This window comes from Octopus bimaculoides, chromosome 3 (genome assembly GCF_046866305.1).
Source record: "Octopus bimaculoides isolate indiv1 chromosome 3, ASM4686630v1, whole genome shotgun sequence".
Taxonomy (NCBI): Eukaryota; Metazoa; Mollusca; class Cephalopoda; order Octopoda; family Octopodidae; genus Octopus; species Octopus bimaculoides.
In genome coordinates, this window is record NC_142930.1 from 77495020 (window position 1) to 77518620 (window position 23601).

Below are 23601 nucleotides of genomic sequence, written 5' to 3' on the forward strand. Positions count from 1 at the left end.
TTGAGAGGTCTTACTTTGCAGATACTTGACGACCTTTTTAAGTGGCTCTGCTGGTGTCATATAAAAAACACCCAGTACACTCTGTTAAGTGGTTAGCATTAGGAAAGGCGTCCAGCTGTAGAGACCAGGCCAAAGCAGACATAGAATCTGGAGCAGCCTTCTGGCTCATCTATTCATCTATTCTTATCAAACTATCCAACCCATGCCAGTGTGAAAAGGACATCAAATGATGATGATGATGATATATATATATGTGTGTGTGTGTGTGTGTGTGTATGTATGTATGTAGGTAGGTAGGTATACATACACACATACATACATACATTATATGATACATAGAAAATATATACTAGCAGAAAGATCATCCCCGGTCAGTTTTCTGCTAGCCCCTTGATAATATTTTCACATTTGATTCTAATTTCTAATAATTTTTGTATTTTACTATATTATTTCTTTGTATAATAGTGCTCACTTGCTTAGTAAATATTGCTTTCATTATTTTATCACAGCCATAATCTCTCTTTTTTAAACAGACATCACAGTAGTCCAACAACAGAGGGAGAAGCAGTTTGTCAAGTTTTACCTTCCCCTCAAAGCAATATAGAGATTTCAATTCAGCAGCCTATCTGTAAGCCTTGCAGTGTGTGTGTGAGAGAGAGAGAGAGAGAACACATTGCAAACAATGAATGAAATAAACATGAAACGTAAAAATCGTATAAATAAAAGGGCATTACTACAGATGTATACCCCCACCTCCGACTTTGTTGCCTCGTATCATCCAGAAAAATGGATACTTTTTTAACAAAATTTTCTACAAATACCCCATAGATGTTGTGGCTTCAGCATATATAGGGATTTATGGGAAAGAATTTTTGCAAGGGGGTGGAGAGAGGATTACAGAAAATTCATACGACCTGATTTTTCCCTCATAACTTTCAGGAAGGTGGGTATCTTTTAATGAAATTTATACAAATACTTTTCAAATGGCATAAATTATGATTATAAAGAATTTTGTTGGGGATTTTTCCCATTTTTTTAAACCATAGCCTTCAAAATGATGGGGTGGGGGGCATCTTTGTATGAAAAATTTTGAAAACTTCTTTTTTATATCCTCCCTCATTATCCCACTCTGGACCTATTTAGGCCAATTTTTTTGCTCTTCAAAACCATGGGAAGATCATTTTTGGTAAAAAAAAAAATTTTTTAACTATTAATATTTTCAGAGGGAAAAGTAATTTAAGGGTGATTTGGCTGTTGTTTCTAGCACATCCAAAGACAACCCTCTTTGTTCCTTTATCACTCTCACATGTGTTGATGTTTTTCAATATTTTTTCCCCATAAATACATTTATATGCTATAAAGAAGAAAATTTAAGAAATTATAAATTTTTTTGCAACCCCACTCCCTGCCCCCAATTGTTTCTGTTTAGAAATTAAAATATTGAAGAGCCTTAGAAGGTCGTTGCTGGCATTTATCCACAGTGATTTTTAAAAAATTACGGAGATGTACTTTGCATAGCAAGAGACTTGATTTGAGATCGTGTGCTGATGTTTGTAAACCATTCAAGAACACACAAATACCATTAGTTTCACTTCAACATTAAAACTTCATTTGTGTCAAAATATTTTCGTTGCTTTGAAACCGCGACCTGTTCCATGACAAAACTTCACAAACGTGATGCAGCACAGTTTTGTCAGTGAACAGTACACACACACACACACACACACACACACACACACACACACACACACATTCATTGCCTTTCATTTGTGTGTATGTGTATCTGTGTATGCGTGCGAGTGTATTGGTGTGTGTGTGTGTGTGTGTCACTGTTAAAGTTGTGTTTGGAAACTGAATAAGGTGCAATTTTCAAGCACTTGTCAGTAACTTTTTGTTTTTTTCTTCTCATCTTCTAATAGTAATTATCCAACTTTCTAGGCTCTTCTCACAGCTATCCCACACTCAAAAATTATACGGATATTTTTAAAAATTTTCATTCAGTAAATAATATTTTTACATTATGTGTACATTAACAGCAAATTAAAACTTAAAAGTGAAAGTGAGAGACTTCGCAAATGAAAATAGAATACTCTGCAGTGAATGCAATGAATATTTAAATGCATGATAAATAGGAGGCAGTGATTATTTAAATTTGCGAGAAATTGGAGTTTAAAAAATTCAATAAACTTGAGAAATCGAAATTATAGAAAATTTCTTAGAACATGAATTTATAAAAATATTTCCAGACAGTCAACTCTTTAATAATTGCTTTCTTTTAGTACTTTTAGTAATTGTTACATACCTAATTAATAAGCAGCTTTCTCCATTATAGTATAGATAGTATATTTTCTATCTTGTTTCACTCATTCAACTGCAGCCATGAGGGTCATGACCATGAAGGGGTTAGCTAAACAAATCAATCCCAGTACTTATTTTCCTAAGTCTGGTACTTATTTTATTGGTGTCATTTGCTGAACCGCTAGATTTAAGTGATGTAAAGAAACCAATATATAGATGGCCTTGCTCGATCTGTAGAAAAGGCATAGGCAGAAACTCTATAAGATGCACCAAGTGCAAGCTATGGACACATAAGAGACAGCAATATCAAAGGAAGGTTAACTAGGAAGTTTTTTTTGTATGTAGCAGATGTCCAGGAGCAATAAACACTGTAAATGTGCAGAAAACAACTTCTGTCACATTCCAGGGAGAAAAACTAGATGTAGTTGATAGTTTCCACTATCTAGGTGACCAAGTTAATAGTGGGGGAGGGTGCGCCGAAAGTGTAGCTGCTAGTATAAGAATAGCCTGGTCAAGGTTCAGAGTGCTCTTACCTCTGCTGGTGACAAAGGGTCTCTCTCTCAGAGTAAAATGCAGACTGTGCGATGCATGTGTACGAACAGCCATGCTTCATAGCAGTGAAACATGGGCTGTGACTGTTGAAGACATCTGTAGGCTCGCAAGGAATGAAGCCAGTATGCTCCAATGAATGTGTAATGTCAGTGTGCATACTAGACAGAGCGTAAGTACCTTGAGAGAAAAGTTGGACCTAAGAAACATCAGTTGTGGTGCGCAAGAGAGACGACTGCACTGGTATGGTCATTTGGCGAGAATGGATGAGGACAGCTGTGTGAAAAAGTGCCACTCCCTAGCAGTTGAGGGAACCTGTGAAAGAGGTAGGCGCAGGAAAACCTGGGATGAGGTGGTGAGGCATGACCTTCGAACATTGGGCCTCACTGAGGTAATGACTTCTGACCGAGACCTTTGGAAATATGCTGTGCGTGAGGAGACCTAAATCCAAGGCCTCCGCCAGGGGTGTAGCCAGCCCACTTATGCGTACCTTCCTTCATTGGACACAAAACTCCACTTGCGAAGACCTGTTGAGGCAAGTGAAAGCGGAATCGAAATTGAACTAAATTTGACGTCTGGCACCCATGCCAACGTCGTCTCCTTCATTGGACATGAAACTTGGCTTGTGAAAACTTGTTGGGGCAAGTGAAAGCGAAATCGTGATGGCACCTTCCTGGCACGTGTAAAGACATTTGAGCGAGATCGTGCCAGTGTCACTGGACTTGCTCCTGTGCAGGTGGCACGTAAAATACACCATTTTGAGTGTGGCCGTTGCCAGTACCACCTGACTGGTCTTCATGCTGGTGGCACGTAAAAGCACCCACTACACTCTCAGAGTAGTTGGCGTTAGGAAGGGCATCCAGCTGTAGAAACTCTGCCAAATCAGATTGGAGCCTGGTGTAGCCATCTGGTTCACCAGTTCTCAGTCAAATCGTCCAACCCATGCTAGCATGGAAAGCAGACATTAAACGATGATGATGATGATATATTTGTAATTTGTTAAATTTCAGTGGTAAATGGACAGAGCAAGAAATAGAACTACTAAAATCATCAGTGAAACGGTTTGGAGAAGATTTGAATAAAATCAGTGATGTCATAAAAAACAGAACTACGTAAGTTAAACCATTTTACTATTTGGTATTTTTTTAAACCCTTTTGTTATATTTCTAACCTAAATGTGATTTTTGGAACACAATTTAACAAAATGTTCTTAACCAAATCTATTGCATAATTTTTGTCTCAAAGTGAATCTAATTACAGGTAAGTAATGGTAAATTCAACAAAATACATTATTTGAATTTTGCTTACACATCAGCATAGAAAATGAGTTATTAGCTAACAGTGAAAATTTGTGCAAATTACTGGATTATCTATAAGTTGAACTCAGTGCACATGAGGCATGAGTACCATAAAGGTAAAACAATGAAATACTGGAATTTGTCTTTGAAGAAGAAGCTAAGGACATAAATAAATGAGGAAAAGACAATATATAGCTAATCAGTTTATATGAACTAAAAATTTTCATAGTTGTTGGTCAGTATAGTATTGTCACTGGTACCAAATTCTGTTTGATGGGGGAAAATTTATTCCAGTTTACCATTAGCTACAACATTAAGCAGACAAAAGGGAAATTGATAACAATGACAATTGCCAGGATACTTGTAGTGAGGAGATGGTGAGAACAAATAAAAATTATGATAAGAATAATGATACTAGTGATGTGTGGTGAGAGGTAATGTGACTTGTAGTAGAATGCCATAAACCATCTGCTAGCTAGCAGACCTATTCTGTGACCTTGGAGTGTGTATACAAGGGAAAATTAAATGAAAAAATAGGAGGAAATCTAATGGGGGTGAGTGTGCCCTAAACAGTTAAAGCAGAAACTAAGAATTTAGAGTTTAATTGAAAAGTGGTCAAGAAATTTATAAGCTATGTTAGTTTTGAACGAATATGAATTGAAGGTATATAAAATAGAGAAAATATGGAAAAAACAAATATAGAAAAAATAAATAAATAACTGTATAGATTGAAAATTACTACTCAGGTAATAATATAGATATAACAACCCTATAAAAGAGACTAAGGGTAAAAAGGGATTAGGGTTAAATATATAACATTTAAAAAATTAATTAATTATAAGAGTTTAGAATTAGCAGAAATAAAGTATGATATTAATTACATAGTAAGTTGCTAATTCTTGTGGAGTAGTAGGGAGTGAAAATTGATAGTTAGCTAGCAATATCGATATATAGCAACCCTATAAAGGGGACTGCAGGAGGTCGTGGTTGAGATAAAGCATAAATATATGAAGTTTAATCTTCCCAGAAGATTTTATACCTATGTGTTTTGCCTGTGAGGAACCTGGCTGAAGCTCCTCTCCACCTTACCTCTTGAACATACAGTAACATGCTTCTGTTCAAGCATCTCCACAATCTCACTAAACCTACCGTTCAGTGTGCTTACATTGACAGTGCCAACTCTGAAAACTGGGAAAGAGATGTGGGAGGGAACATGGGAAGGAGAGATGGTATTCAGCACCTGAAAAGAAGGTTTCAATGATCGGTGGATAACAGACATGTCACATCAGCTGTTCTCACTTCATTCAAACATATTAAAATTGTTGCCCCTATTGGGAGTGAGTGAAATGTAAGAATTATAAATATAAGTGTTATGAACAGTGTAAATATAAACGTTATTGCTGCAAACATAAATTGGTCAGTGTTTAAATTAAGTAAATGAGCCGCTATTGGTTAGTCCATTATATATATAGAGAAAGAGGATTTGTTAATTTACTAAGTAACACATTTCCTTTTGGCGCATGCAGTTGCGTGGATGATTGCTGCTGGTGGGGGTGGGGTGGGGCACTATGCAAGTCTTCTGGTACTGAAGCGAGGCAGAGCCTTGTGGGGGTTTCCAGTATAAGAGAAGGGATTTCCAATATTGGTGGTGGGGTGGGAATGGGTGGGTGCATTGTAGACAAGTAATGGCATGCTTCACCTTAGGAAATAACAGCCAACTCTCTCTCTCTCTCTCTCTCTCTCTCTCTCTCTACATATATATATATATATATATATATATATATATATATATATATATATATATATATATATATATATATATATATATATATATATATATTGCAACTCATTCCTCCCCTTCACACTCTTTAATCACACTCCTTTCGCTATAGCCTGCCACATAAAAAGCACTAAGTCCACTCTGCTGAGTGGTTGGTATTAAGAAGGCCATCCAGCTGTAAAAATCTTGCCAAAACAAGGTTTGGTGCAGGCTTCTGCCTGTCTGGCTCTTTTGAAACCGTCTCATCCATGCTGGAAGGCAGATGTTAAACGATGATGATGATTATTATTTATATATATGTTCATTTCTTTTTTGCATCTGTTATTTTCTTATTGATTTTCTTTATAAATGAAGCTATATCCTTTAATTTGCTGCTTTTCTGTACACGAACTGAGAAGATACATTGCGGAACTATTATTTTAACTAGTTATATCTACTTATTATCCAAAGAGACACATCTGCACTGTCAGATGCTTCTGAACCAGTTGTTAAGTATCCCACCTGTGAGGGATCAATGCTAGATGGCTCAAAACAATTATAGTGATTAATAAAAATTCTCGTATCTTCGATCTTCCATTAACCAAATACATAACAAACACTGTGAAAGTGATTGTGTTTTATCAGTAAGCTAGCAGGTATAAACCATTTGTTTTATTATCTAATAACTACAACCCCTTTCTGATTCCCGGAAGTAAGGTAGCATGCCATGAAGAAGGAAAAAATAACACTGGATGATATTTCGCTAAAGGATATACCTATACCCAGTAAGAAAGATGGTATAAGTGAACTTTTGTGGGGAAAAAAACAACCAATTCATACAAAGAATGCAGTGGAAAGCTTTCTTCTTTGACAGAAAAGTTAAATTAAACGACAAACCTGAACATGGTAACCTACTATGAAAAGTATTCAAATCTAGGAAGAACCCACCAACTAACCAGATTTGAAGAGGAATTATATAGTATAGTTAAGAACATGAAGTTCAGAAAATACCCTAGAAGGTACAATATGCATTCGCTGAAAATTAGAAAATTACTTGATGACTTCATGAAAGTTCCAGGGATACTTGTACCAGCAAACAAAACAAGTAACATTTACATTGTTAATATTGAATTATATAATTATATGATTAGGAAGGAATTACTCAGCAAATGTAGATATGCTAATAATGATACATTAAAAACAATTAACAATACAGGGTTACAAATCGCCAGAGATTTAGTTATAGATGATAGAACCAAGCCTTATGACCCTAGAAAACCCCAGATTATGCTTAAGGACCATAAACTTAACTTTCTAATTGATCCCTCAGATTGATTTGTCCTTCTAACTCAGATAGGCTCGTGCATGCAGAGAAAAATCAAAATGCTCATTGATGAACCTCTGTATTAGTACAAATCTTGTATATAAATGTACCATACGCATAAGGAGAGGGCTGTATATTTATACTGGGGCAACAGCTGATTCATTCAAGAGTTGTTATCGCAACCATGTGGTCAGCTTCAACAAAATCAATAAGAAACATTCAACATCTTTGGCTGAATTTGTGTGGCAACTCAAGGAGGATAAAATTAAGTACAACATAACTTGGTCCATAGTAAGGCACACGAAACCATATAATATCATTTCCAGGAGATGCTGATTCTGCTCTGAGGAATCCCTGTGTATTCTGTAGACCAATGAGGAAGATCATTAATAGAATTTCTGAAAGACTCTCAACATGCTTACATGCATATAAATGCACAATGCAATAGGAATGAATTTGAGTAACTGTTAACATAATTCCCCTTAAGATATAGATGAATTAAACTTAGCTCTCACCTTCCCATTCTTATAAACACCAAGTTTGTCATCTTTGGTTTGTGCTAGAGATCACGGCGCTCCCACATCCCTGAGCCTGCGACTCATATTGGCACCAGACATCTTGCTCCGGCTTGTCTCTGGATAATGTCAATAAAGTGGAGAGGGTCTATGAGGTGTTGTGCAAGCCTCATTGGACCTAAAACTCAGCACAGGCATTGCCGACCTCTGCTCGATATGTGCGTTTTTTTTTTGTTTTTTTTTTTGCCCCTATATAAGTTTGTCCTTGAGCGTACAATGCTCCTGAAGGTCGGCAATGGTCTTCCTCAGTCACGAGTGGACGGCTATCATCATGATCATATGTATATATGTATGTGTGTATATATGTATGTGTATATATATATATATGTGTGTATATATGTATGTATGTGTATATTTATATGTGTATATATATGTATGTATGTGTATATATATGTATATATATATGTATGTGTATATATATATATATATATATATATATATATATATATGTATGTGTGTATGTATGTGTATATATGTCCATATGTGTATATATATGTATGTGTGTATGTATGTGTATATATGTCCATATGTGTATATATATGTATGTGTGTATGTATGTGTATATATGTACATATGTGTATATATATGTATGTGTGTGTATATATATGTATGTATGTATGTTTATATAGAGTAGAAAAACAAAGCCAATCACAGTAAATTGTTTGAGGTGATTGTGGCTGTGCGATGGCCACGCACACACACTTGGCCAGGAAATTCTCCACTGCAGCAAGCTGCCGTAATTTATCTGCCTTTGTCACACTTGCCCTCTTCCACCGGAGTCAATCCATGGGGGCTTGAGATTGCCCTCCTCTGCTTGCTTCGCCATTGGGGTCTTGATGTTAGTGTTTAGTCTGGGACCTCATCCTCAACCTTGCTGACATGAGTGGCCCACCAGGACTCTTAGACTCCAGACAGCATCGCTCTTGGAATCATTGGAGCACACAAGCTCTTCCACCATGGTAAGAGAAGACCATCAGAAGAGATGTGTGTGTGTGTGTATATATGTGTGTGTGTGTATGTATGCGTGTATATATGTGTGTGTATGTATGCATGTATATATATGTATGTATTCATGTATATATATATATGAGATATGTGTGTATATATATATATATATATAAAAAGATTAAAAAAAAGATAAAAAAAGATAAAATAATGATTAATAATGATAAAATTTATTAATAATGATATATATATATATATATATGCAAGTAAAAATAAATACAAAAAAGGTGGGTTTTTTTGTATGATTGTGTATAGAGGAATATATTATTTTGCTTAAAAGAGTTCCAACACTGTCTGTTTTTTATGTTTTATTTATATTCCTGCAGAACTAATGTGGGGTATAGAATATGGAATATACAATATATAATATGATATACAATATTCAATACTTTCTTTCATGGTGCCATCCATTTTTATTTTATTTTATTTTATATTGTATATTGTATATCATATTATATATTGTATATTCCATATTCTATACCCCACATTAGTTCTGCAGGAATATAAATAAAACATAAAAAACAGACAGTGTTGGAACTCTTTTAAGCAAAATTATATATATATATATATATATATATATATATATATATATATATATATATCATTCAACTACTGCCGTAGTTGAATAATATTCTTAAGCCCGCAATTTACTCACATGCAGCGTCTTCAGAGCTTTGTCACTAATTCAGTTCCTAATCCAATTGAAAACTGTTAACTTTTTTGAAGAGGGCTGGTCCCTAGCTACATTTTGGCATAAAAACAAATTGAGATTTGGTCCAGTAGAAAAAAGTTTACAGCAAAATTTGTAGCAACGTTATAGGAGAGTAATGCCTCCAATCAAGTTTAGATCTAAATAACTTTTTGATTTGAAAAGCAAAATATATTTATCTTAGCTTCAATGATAGGGAAAAGCATGGAGAATTTCATAGTTTTGATCCCATGCAACAAAAATTTGTATCAAAAAAGATGTGAGGTAAAATGTCATGGAAACAAATATATGTAAGGCAAAAATTGGATTTATGTATAATTCCTTTTTTATTTTAAAAACAAACTATATTTTAATTAAGCTTAAATGATAGAGCTCAATTCAAGGAATTTCATGGTAGCAATCTCATGCAATGAAGTTTTAAAAGGAAAAAGTTATGAGTGTTTGTTTCTCAAATTTGAGGGTGATAATGTAGTTCTATACTTTTTTATGAATATAGTTCTATAAGGAGACTTTTGATATATGTCACCGGCATCATTGAGGTAAGGAAAAAAATTTCAACAACACAGCTAATTTGGATTTGGTTTAATTACGTCATCTGTTTTAATTAATGCAATTATGTCATGAAAATGGAAAAAAATTAAAATATTATTTAGAAATTTTAGCAATAGTTTTAACTCGAAGGCGTGTGCACGCAGCTCAGCTGTTACCTTACAGCATTAGGTAAATTCCATAAAACAATTTTATTTTTGTGAGTGGAAATGTACATTTTGTTTGAAGTCAATATAAAGTGAAAGAGAAGGGAAATGGCATGTACGTGTGTATGTGTTGATGTGGGGTGCAAGACTGAAAGTGCATGTTGTGTCTGTATGTGAGAGAGAGAGAGAGAGAGAGAGAGAGTGACTGCGTACAATTTTTAATTTATTTTTTTCTTGCATCTTTTTTCAGTGAATGTGTGAGTGATTGACTGAGAGAAAGACAAAGGGAATGTGTGTGTTGTTGTTTGTGTGTGTGTGAGAGAGAGAGTGACAGCATAAATTTTACTTAGCTACTTATACATACATGCAAAAAAAATTGTCATGAGAACACACACTTTCACTCAGTGACTGACTTTATCTCTCGCTCTCTCACATGCACACATATAAAAAACGTCAATCACTCACACACTCACTAAAAAAAAGATGCGTAAAAAACTAAATAAATAAATAAAAATTTACGCTATCACTCTCTCTCTCTCTCTCTCTCTCTCTCTCTCTCTCTGACAACACACCTCTCTCTCTCAGTCAAACACACTAAAAAAGATGCGAGGAAAAGTAAATAAATAAAATTTACGCTATCTAAATCTCTCTCTCTCACACACACACACACACACACACACACACAGAGCAACACACACTTTCTCTCTGTCTCTCTGACAACACATACCTCTCAGTTAATCACTCACTCAAAAAAGATGCAAGGAAAAATAGATAAAAAAGTATACGCTGTCACTCTCTCTCCCCCTCATACACACGCTGTCACTCTCTCTCTCTCTCACACACACACACACACACACACACACACACACTTTAAATTTATTATTCAATTTCCAATAAGGTAAAATCTTAAATTATTGACACCATAACCTGGAAAAAACATGGATCATATTGAAGAATGCAAGCAAGAGAAATAATATTCTCAAGATTATAAACTTGGAAAAGTTCAGGTTAAGTTACTACATCTTGTAAAGTAAAGAACAAGAAAATTTTTACTTAAAATATTGCAGCTTAGGATAAAATTTGAATATTAAAATGTGAAATATAATGTCTTGAATGGCATAACAATGCAGAGTGGACTATAAATGTTATAATTTAATTATAGTCTGATATAATATTTCGGAATATAAAAATTCCTTCTTCAGATATTGCTAGGAATTGATCAAGTCAATTTTTCAACGGTTACTGAAAATTTTTTTTCGGAAGCATCTCTGCAGTGGTCTCATGACTGGCTTCTGTGCCAGTGCCACATAAAAAGCACCAACTGATCGTGGCACACAAAAAGCACCCACTACACTCATGGAATGGTTGGCATTAGGAAGGGCATCCAGCTGTAGAAACACTACCAGATCAGACTGGAGCCTGGTGCAGCCTCCTGGCTTTCCAGACCCCAGTCGAACCGTCCAACCCATGCTAGCATGGAAAACGAATGTTAAACGATGATGATGATGATGAAGTGCATGAGGGTGGCCATGTCTTGAGCTCGTGTGTATTGACATATTCGCAGTGCTGCTTCTATGTTATGTATTACACGTGCAGTTTTTTTTGTTTTTTTTTATTCATGAGCATGTTACCAGAAAAGAACTTACACATATCCAGATGTAGCTAAATAATATATTGATTGCTAATTTCCAACCTGTTGTTAATTTGGGGCCCTAGTCTGTTTATGAGACAGCTTCCTTAATGCTTAGATTTCCCAAATTTCGGTCATTGGTCTCAATTGTGACTGTTATGCTTTTGTCAATGTTCTGGCATCTGTGTAGATGTTTTCTGAAGGAGGAGGCTCACATGTTTAGATGTCCTTTGATGCGAATGTCTTTTTGTGCTACCCACATAGAACTTGTTGCATTTGTTACATTTACTTGTTGGCATAAATCTGTCACGGATGGGGCAGTTAGCTAGTGTGCATTGGTTGCTGTCCTTTGCTCTTTTCTTTACTGGGTGTCTTCTCAGAGTGGGGCTGGAGTGGGCTAGTTGTATGTCTAATCCTTCTCTTCTTATGGGTCTTTGGATGGCTGTAGTTATCCTCTCCCTAAAATGGGGTATTTTAAGGAAGCATGTGCTGCTGGGTTTTCTGTGTTCAGTGTGTTTGTCGTCTTGGGTACTCAAGCCAATTTACAATGGATATAGGGTACCTGTTGGTTTTCAATACTTCTAGGAAGTTTATGGTGTGGGTCACCTTGTTCTCTGCCTTGCTGTACTTGCTCTGGATGCATGGACTTTCATTTCTGGTGTATCCTATTCTGGTACCGAGTGGAAGGGCTGAATTGTAGTGAACAGACATATCTCTCCTGGCTGCTTTCCTGTAGAACTCGATGTGGATCTCTCCTTCTTCCATTATTTTCAGTTGGAAGTCGAGCAGCGATAGGGATCCAGTGTTGTCAGGATATTAAAAATTATTTGATTTTAATTTACAAAGTAACATTATAATTAAAAAAGGTACCATCATTTTGTTAAAATATTGACACACTAGAATACTTAAGAAATGAGAGCCAGAAGTACCAATATAACTAAAGTTTTATGCAAAGTAGAATAGTATATGTGGTAGGCAAATTCATTATGTAAAAAATAGGCTTTGGATCAAGACTAAAAATGTGAAGACTTGGCACTAGCTTAGGCAATAACTCAAGCAAATTTTACTGTGAATTCTTTGTTATCGGTAGATTTTACAGTAATATATAATTAATTTTTGTATTATTCTATTTATTGTACCAATTGTGTACTACTATTATTTTTTATAACCTATTTTCAAATTTCTAATTATTAATTAATAATTTTAAAAAATGAATTTTTTAAAGAGCAAAAAATATTTTTAGTTATTTTTTATTTTTAATAGAAGTAACAAGTAATAACAAATAGAAGTAATAACTTGTAATAAAATTTTTAGTTTTAATAAAAGGTAATATCTTAAGTAAGAATTTTCTGTACTTTACGAGATGTAATACCTTGTCCTGAACATTTTCAAGTGTAATAACTTGTCCTGTACTTTTCCAGGTTTATAATCTTAAGAATATTATTTCTGTTGCATTTTTCCATGTAATGTATGTGTGTGTATGTGTTATATCATCATCATCATCGTTTAATGTCCGCTTTCCATGCTAGCATGGGTTAAATGATTTGACTGATGACTGGCGAACCAGATAGCTACGCCAGGCTCCAATATGATTTGGCAGAGTTTCTACAGTCGGATGCCCTTCCTAACGCCAACCACTCCGAGAGTGTAGTGAGTGCTTTTACGTGCCACCGGCACGAAGGCCAGTCACACGGTACTGGCAACAGCCACGCTCAAAATGGTGTATTTTATGTGCCACCTGCACAGGAGCCCGTCCAGCGGTACTGGCAACAAACTCGTTCGAATATCTATTCACGTGCCACTGGCACAAGTGCCAAGAAAGCAACACTGATAACGATTACGCTCAAATGGTGCTATTTACGTGCCACTGGTGCAGAAGTCAGACCACTGCTCTGGCAACGATCACACTCAGACGGTGCTGTTAGTACTCCATTGGTACAGGTGTCATCACGATTTCGCTTTCACTTGCCCCAACAGGTCTTCGCAAGCCGAGTTTAGTGTCCACTGAAGGAAAGGTACGCATAGAAAAGGCGTAGGTAAAAACTCTATAAGATGTACCCAGTGCAAGCTATGGACACACAAGAGGTGCAGCAATATCAAAGGAAGGTTAACTAGGAAGTTAGTTTTTGTATGTGGCAGATGTTCAGGAGCTATAAACACTGAAAATGTGCAGAAAATGGAGAAAAATTTGACGTAGTTGATAGCTTCTACTATCTAGGTGACCAATTAGTAGTGGGGGAGGGTGCACTAAAAGTGTAGCTGCTAGAATAAGAATAGCCTGGGCAAAGTTCAGAGTGCTCTCTCTCACTCAGAGTAAAAGACAAACTGTATGATACATGTGTACGAACAGCCATGCTACATGGCAGTGAAACATGGGCCGTGACTGCTGAGGACATGCGTAAGCTCGCAAGGAATGAAGACAGTATGCTCCAATGGATGTGTAATGTCAGTGTGCATACTCAACAGAGTGTAAGTACCTTGAGAGAAAAGTTAGACCTAAGAAGCATCAGTTTTGGTGTGCAAGAGAGACGATTGCGCTGGTATGGTCATGTGGCGAGAATGGATGAGGATAGCTGTGTGAAAATGTGCCACACCCTAGCAGTTGAGGGAACCTGTGAAAGCGGTAAACCCAGGAAGACCTGTGATGAGGTGGTGAAACATGACCTTCGAACATTAGGCCTCACCAAGGCAATGACTTCTGACCGAGACCTTTGGAAATATGCTGTGTGTGAGAAGACCTGGCAAGCCAAGTGAGTCCATAATCCAAGGCCTCTGCCAGGGGTTTAGCCAGCTCACTTATGCGTACCTTATATGCGTTTTAAATATATATATATATACACATACACATATACTCTTTTACCCTTTTACTTGTTTCAGTCATTTGGCTGCGGCCATGCTGGAGCACCGCCTTTAGTCGAGCAAATCGACCCCAGGAGTTATTCTTTGGAAGCCTAGTACTTGTTCTATCGATCTCTTTTGCCGAACCGCTAAGTTACGGGGATGTGAACACACCAGCATCGGTTGTCAAGCGATGTTGGGGGGGACAAACACACACATATATATATATATATATACATATATACGACAGGCTTCTTTCAGTTTCCATCTACCAAATCCACTCACAAGGCTTTGGTCGGCCCGAGGCTATAGTAGAAGACACTTGCCCAAGGTGCCACGCAGTGGGACTGAACCCAGAACCATGTGGTTGGTAAGCAAGCTACTTACCACACAGCCACTCCATATATATATATATGCGTATGTATGTGTGTGTGTATGTGTGTATATATATATATATATATATATATATATATAAAGAAAAGTGTGCTATGAGGTTTTATAGTATACTAGCAGAAATACCCGGCGTTGCCCGGGTTAAAGAGAATAATGAAATCTAAAAACACCGTCTAGACTACGCAACCCTCAACTGTTAGTAGCTACGATACCATATTTCTACATTAATAACTGTCCAATCCATGCCACCATGGAACATATATATCAAGTGGATTGCTAGAAGAAAGTTTTCAACTCATATGTATATAAAGTAAATACACATAATTCAGAAACACGTTTTGTGTATTTTATTTCGTAACCAAACAAACAGGTACAGATTATAAATAATGAAAGGCCAATTTTGGTGATTCATTTGACAGAGGTAGTAGAGAGACAATGCGATGATATATCTGAGGTTGGATCTTAAAAGTTTGGATGAATGCTGCCTCAGTTAAATCTCTTGTGGTTCCAAATGATGTCATCTGTAGTACAGCGTCGTATTGTCTAATTTTGTTTTGCAAATGTTAGGAATCTTGGTCAGTTGATGATAACAGTTTCTTCAATAGCTCTGGAGGTTGGGGATTGTGGAATTGTTAGGAATGTTTTTAACTTTGGTGTTATATGTATTGCTTGAATTTCTTTGACATATGAAATATATGTATTTTCACTGGGTTTGTAAAAGAGAGTTGTGTAGTTCTCGAGTTTTAGGGATTCACACAGACACACATTCTCATCTTTATATATAGAGATATATATATACACACACACACGCACCCAAACACACGTATATATATATGTATATCAATATAAATATATGAAAGTCAATGAAGTTTCGTAAAAGAAGGTGATCATGTACATACTTTCTTGCTGTTGTGATTATAACACCTCATTGTAAACAATGTTCCTTGTTTTCCCTTGTGGAGCATATGCAAATAGGATTTTTTTGCTGCCCACTCTTGAGCAGCCAACATACAGTTGTCCATGTGAGAAGCGGGGCTCTTCCAAGAGAAGACCAGCTACAGACAGTGCTCATCTGTTATGTTCATCAACATCAAAAATATATGAATTTTCATGGGAGTTATGGCCGTTATGCATAGAATATAATTTCCAAATTGCAGACAAAATTTACAATTGATAAATGTCTTAGAACAATCAGTCTCTCATCTGGGAAGGCCTTGAAATCAATGTTACCAACTGGGCACTATGTGTGTCGCAGTGATAATAAAAAGACTCAAAGGAGGTCTGCAACGAAATGATTTTACTCAACACTTTGCAAGTGAATCAGTGGAGGCAAAGATGCGTCTCATTTACTTGACAATTTATGCACCACATTGCAGAAATCACAATGTAAGTATATCTGAAAGGGTAGTCTTACACTGTTGTACCGTTGAATTACAAATAATGCTCATCTTTTATGTTCGTGTTAAAATTTCATCAACATCAAAAAATATGAATTTTCATAGGAGTTATGGCCGTTATGCATAGAATGTAATTTCCAAATTTCATAAAGATCCATTCAGTAATTTTGACGTAGTTTTGGATAAGAAAACAAATGACTAATGTGTGTGTTTGTGTCCATGTGTATGTGTGTGATGGGTGTATATATGTATAGATATGTGTATGCATGTATATATATATGTATATATGTGTACATATTACACGTACATCTATATATATATATACATCTACACATATGTATACATATACATGTCTGCATATAGATCTATATCTATATATATATCTATATATATCTATACATATACGTGTACATATACATCTATATGTATACATATACATCTCTCTCTCTGAAAGTATCTGTCATTACAGTATCGAAATGTGATTGTTTCAGTTCGAGGAATAACGTGTACATATACATCTATATGTATACATATACATCTCTCTCTCTCTCTCTCTCTCTCTTTCTCTCTTTCTCTCTTTCTCTTTCTCTGTCTCTGAAAGTATCTGTCATTACAGTATCGAAATGTGATTGTTTCAGTTAGTGGAATAGTTTCATTTTTAAAGTGAAAGTATTTGACATGAGTGTTTTTGTTTCACTTTTGACACGTAATACTTAAATAGTGGAGGAGATATTATGTTGCCGTGGGCTCGAACTCTGCAAGAAGTTTAACATTTTTTTTTACTAAAACACAACTGGAACCCTAAGTAAGGCATCTGTAAAATTTGAATGAAATTGGTTGCGTAGTTCTCGAGTTTTAGGGATTCACACACACAGACAGACAAACAGACAGATAGACAGACAGACAGACAGATAGACACACATTCTCATTTTTATATATATAGATAATCCTATATAAACTCAACTAACAGTTAAAAAATAGAGAAGGGAAGAAGTCAAATGTTTTTATAAAGTTTTAATCCATACGATTGTTTCGGATGATAATACCAACATGTAAAAAACATGGAAAAATGAAATTAATGATAATAATAATTAAAATAATAATTGCATTAAATTAATTTAATTACGTATTGCCATTCTCCTCAGTGGAAAAATGAAGAAAACATAAAAAAAGGTATTAAAAGAATATTACAATGAAACTACAGAGAGCCTGCGCCAGATAAACTCAATCAGATATTCATTAAAAAATTGTGAAAGAGGAAAAGAGATATAGAAACATGCTTATGTAGTGTTGAACCTATCTGTGTAAGAACTAAAACTGTTTTAGCCAACGGACATTTTTAAATATAAGTAAGAAAGATTGGAGACAAAAAAATATAACAAAATTGCACACACGCATCAATGCATGCACTCGCACATAAAAGTCTATACACCTACATGTATATACATTTGAATGCAAATAAATAATAATAAGTGTCTAGTGGGATATGATAACTATATTTAAATTTTAGTGTATATTCAGTTACCGGTGGTGTGCAATGAAAAATGGTGAAAAATTTAAAAAGAAATAGTTTCCTAAAAGAAGAGTGTCTAGTATAAGGCGTTTAGGTATATGGGTGTGATTTAAAATAAGTTACTAGAAAATTGAAGGGTAAGAAAAAAATAATTGGGGTAAATATAGTGACTGGATGTATGGTAAGATAGTATTATATTCGTTTGTAAGAAAAAGAAAGTATAGTTGTTAATATTAAGAATTGAGAGAGAAAATAAAAAAGAAAAGTACATACTATCATTAGCAAAAATTGTTGATAAATAGTTTATAATAACAGGCATTTATTTTTAAAGAATTTATTTATGGGTCAGAGAGTTATAGTGGAGGGGAGATAATGCTAAATGTATAGTCAGGAAAAAAATCATTCTCAGGGAATACACACATATCCACAGACAAAGCATACGCATATACTCAAACCTACATATATACACCTACACACACACAGAGAAAAGATGCAAGTATATATGGAAAAACATATACACACATAGGTACATAAACGTGTGTATAAAAATTGATAAACTCACGTATATACATACGTATACACATACATATACATACATAAACATGTATACACCCAAACGAACATATATGCACCTACATACACAAACAGATACAGGTATATATGCAAACATATACATATAGACACACGTACACAAATAATTGTGTAAAAAATATACACTTATATACATATACATATCAATATATAGACAGATATAGACAGATGCACATATATATACATACATACATATATATATATATATATATATATATATATATATATATATATACATACACACATGCACACATGCATATACACCTATACTTACACATGCACACACATTCATGCATATACACCTACATACATGCAAATGTGGGCATAAATGTACATATGTATACGCATATACAAATGTATAATAATAATATGAATTAGTTGTATGCTGTTGACTTAATGTGACTGTCCCATGAAGGGAATAATACTACTGCTATTTAGCCCTAGGAAGCAGCACCGCTTCCTGTCGGCCTTGACACATTTTCTGTGTCCTTATGTTTACAAGGGGGAGACAAGCAGCTCCACCCAGCTAAGCCTGCATCCAGAGACATGTTTCTGAGTCTTTGCTCATCTTCAGTCTTTCTCAAAGACTGTCATTTGATCCACCTAACATTTCAGCTGTTTTCGTTATACTAGCACCTGCTATATGAGCACCAACAATTTGAACTCTTTGAAAGTCCGATAGATCTGTCATTTTGATGAATTTAAATTACCTTTTTCTCATGATGTCTGAAAAGATACATCAATTTTAGCGAAACATATTATGCAACACTAATAATAAATCAACAAACAAAAAGAAACAAGCTTTCCATGGTTTTATAGCTATTTCAAAATGATGCTATGATGCTAGGTGTTTCCATTATTTTTCCAACCCCTGTGTGTATATATATATATATATATATATATATATATATATATATAAACAATATATGAGTATATACATATATATGTACATATATGAGTATGTACATATATATGTACATACCTTCATCTACATGTACACATAGATACATAACTGGGTACATGACGTGGCAAAAGAACATGGACAAAATGATAAACAAGGTACAACAAACAAGCAAGCCACATAGAAACATCTCCTTCATCAGCTGCCACCATTAAAACACCGGCGTTTCGAAGAATTAATGCAGTACGCATCGTTGAAATGGTTCTTCCCACGAACACAAATTAAATCATTTTCGCGGAGGATATTGGCGGAAGGAAAACAAGACAGGAAAACAAAACGGTGAATAAACAAACAAGCAAAAAGGCTGTACAGCCAGACGTGAAGTATGTATGTATTGAACGCTGTGAAGCATATACAGGAGGGGCAAAGAAGTACGTGCGAGCCTGGTGATTCCAAGAACGAAAAGAAATATATATATATATATATATATATATATCATCATCATTATCATCATCATTTAACGTCCGCTTTCCATGCTAGCATGGGTTGGGCGATTTGACTGAGGACTGGTGAACCATATGGCTACACCAGACTCCAATATGATCTGGCAGAGTTTCTACAGCTGGATGCCCTTCCTAATGCCAACCATTCCATGAGTGTAGTTGGTGCTTTTTACGTGCAACTGGCACAAGGGCCAGTCCGGCGGTACTGCCAATGGCCATGCTTAAATGGTGTTTTTTACGTGCCACCTGCACAGGAGTCTAATGTTTTGTTCACATGCCACTGGCACAAGTGCCAGTAAGGCGAAGCTGGAAACGATTACGCTCAAATGGTGCTTTTTACATGCCACCGGCACAGGAGTCAGACCGCTGCTCTGGCAGTGATCCGGCTCGGATGGTGCTGTTAGCGCTCCATTGGCATGGGTGCCAGTCATCAAATTTGGTTCGGTATCGATTTCACTTGCCCCAACAGGTCTTCGCAAACTGAGTTTAGTGTTCAGCGAAGGAAGGTTGGCATGGGTGCCAGTCGTCGAATTTGGTTCAGTTTCGATTTCACTTGCCTCAACAGGTCTTCGCAAGCAGGGTTTTGTGTCCAAAGAATGAAAGGTACGCATTGGGCTGGCTAGACCCATGGTAAAGGCCACAGGTTATGGTCTCACTTGTCTTGCCAGGTTTTCTCACGCACAGCATATTTCCAAAGGTCTCGGTCACTAGTCATTGCCTCGGTGAGGCCTAATGTTTGGAGGTCGTGCTTCACCACCTCATCCCCGGTCTTCCTGGGTCTGCCTTTTCCACAGGTCCCCTCAGCGGCTAGGATGTGGCAATTTTTCACACAGCTGTCCTCATCCATTTTCGCCAAATGACCATACCAGTGCAGTCGTCTCTCTTGCGCACCACAACTGATGCTTCTTAGGGCCAACTTTTCTCTCAAGGTACTTACGCTCTGTCGAGTATGCACACTGACATTACTCATCCATCGAAGCATACTGGCTTCATTCCTTGCAAGCTTACGCATGTCCTCAGCAGTCACGGCCCATGTTTCACTGCCATGTAGCATGGCTGTTCGCACACATGCGTCATACAATCTGCCTTTTACTCTGAGTGAGAGTCTCTTTGTCACCAGCAAAAGTAAGAGCTCTCTGAACTTTGCCCAGGCTATTCTTATTCTAGCAGCTACACTTTCAGTGCACCCTCCCCTGCTACTGACTTGATCACCTAGGTAACGGAAGCTATCAACTACTTCTAGTTTTTCTCCCTAGAATGTGGCAGAAATTGCTCTCTGCACATTTTCAGTGTTTATTGCTCCTGAGCATCTGCCACATACAAAAACTATCTTGCTAGTTAGCCTTCCTTTGATATTGCTACACCTCTTATGTGTTCATAGCTTACACTGGGTACATCTTATAGTGTTTCTACCTACACCTTTTCTACAGATCGAGCAGGGCCATCTACTTGACGGGATTTGTGTTTTGTCTACCTTTGTACTTATTAGGACTTTGGTTTTAGCTAGGTTGACTCTAAGGCCCTTCGATTCTAATCCTTGCTTCCACACCTGAAACTTCTCCTCTAGTTCTGATAGTGACTCAGCAATTAGAGCAAGGTCATCAGCATAGAGGAGCTCCAAGGGGCAACCTGTCTTGAATTCCTGTGTTATTGCCTGGAGGACTATGATAAATAGGAGGGGGCTGAGGACTGAGCCTTGATGGACCCCTACTTCTACGCGGAATTCTTCACTGTACTCGTTGCCAACCCTCACCTTACTGACAGCATCCCTGTACATGGCTCGCACAGCTCTCCCTAACCATTCATCTATCCCTAGTTTCCTCATTGACCACCATATAAGGGATCGGGGGACCCTATCAAAGGCTTTCTCCATGTCAACGAAAGCCAAGTATAGAAGTTTATCTTTGGCTAGGTATTTCTCCTGCAGCTGTCTTACCAGAAATATAGCATCAATGGTGCTTTTCCCTGGCACGAACCCAATCTGTATCTCATCTAAGCTGACTCTCTCTCTAATTAGTTGGGCTATGACCCTCTCTGTAACATTCATTACCTGGTCCAACAACTTGATACCTCTGTAATTGTTTGTGTCTAAAGCGTCACCTTTACCTTTGTAGCAGTTGACTATGGTGTTGCTACACCAGTCATTGGGTATGACTCCTTTGTGTATCACCTGGTTAACTATACGGGTCATTAGGCTGTCTTCATACTTTTGAATGCTTTATCTACCAAGGTACTGTCAATTTGGATAGCTAGTCCCTCTATTGGGTCGACATTCGGCAGACTCTCTTTCTCCCATTCATTCTCCTTATTAAGCAACCTTTCATAGTGGCGTCTCCAAACATCTCTCTTTGCAGCGTTGTTTAGTGCAAGTGAACCATCATCCATGCGAACACATTTCTCTCCTATAACATCACGATTCTCTCTCACACACTGTCTTGCAACACGAAATGTTCACGGCGCAGAACATTGGCAAATTTTGTCTTATCTGCTTCCCCTCTGGCTAAATAAACCTGTCTCCTAGCTTCCCTTCTGGCAGACTGATACAATTCCCTGCTACCTATGTTCTTCCAGTCCTTCCAAGCCCGTTTCTTTTGTCTAATAGCCCTGTCAACCACATTGTTCCACCACCACGTTACTTTGGGTCGAGAGGGGACTTTGCACCATCCACAGATCTGGTCAGTGGCTCTCAGCAGGTTGTCCCGTAGAAACCTCCAATTGTCTTCCACATTATGTGATGCTATATCCCCTCCTATTTTGTCGAAGGCTTCGAATAACACATCTCTAAATCTCTGTCCATTTGCAGGATCTTTAAGCTTCCAGACCCTTCTCCTCCAAGCTGGTCTACTTCTGGGCATCCTTTTAGCTCTGATCCCGAAGTCACTAACTACTCATCTCTGTTGAGGGGTACATTCTTCTCCTGGGAAGGTTTTGGCATTTATAAGCAGTCGTCTTTCCCTTATTCTGGCGAGGATGTAGTCAATTTGGCTAGTGTGTCTGCCAGAACAGTAGGTGACTAGGTGACAGGCATGTTTCCGGAAGTTGGTATTGCAAACCATAAGATCATTTGCATCACAGAACTCCAGCAGTCTGGTTCCCTCCTTATTGCGGGAACCAAAGCCATAGTCTCCATGTACGCCATTGAAGCCCCCTGCATGTTGTCCAACATATCCATTGAAATCACCAGCCACAAAGAGAAGGTCCCTGTCATTCGTCAGTCTGCAATAGGGTATTATAAAATCGGTCTTTCTGCCCATCTGGTAGCCCCGGTTGAGGGGTATAGGCCGAGATAACGGTAGCTAACCTATGGTAAAGCACTAATCTAATCTTAAGTACTCTGTCACATACTCTGACTACCTCGATTACCTTATTAACCCATTTCTCTGCAATAAGTTTACCCACATACATACATATACATATATATATATATATATATATATATATATGTGTGTGTGTGTGTGTGTATCTCTGTATATGTAAGTATATAGATATATTTATGTATGTATATCTATGTATATGTAAGTATAGATATATATTTATGTACATATATATCTAAGTATCTATATATATATATATATATATATATATATATATATATATATATATATATGTATGTATATCTATGT

General features: G+C 36.6%; 1 protein-coding gene across 13 annotated transcripts in view; it reads left to right on the plus strand.

Annotated features, from left to right (window-relative positions):
* The window catches only part of LOC128247375 (BPTF-associated chromatin complex component 1-like), a 134861-nt gene that overhangs the window by 52910 nt on the left and 58350 nt on the right, over window positions 1–23601 (plus strand). For all 13 annotated transcript variants that reach the window (XM_089349252.1, XM_089349242.1, XM_089349243.1 and 10 more), the window contains one exon: window positions 3858–3959. In XM_089349252.1, coding sequence (XP_089205378.1) covers window positions 3858–3959 — 102 coding nt within the window. The remainder of the gene's footprint in view (window positions 1–3857; window positions 3960–23601) is intronic.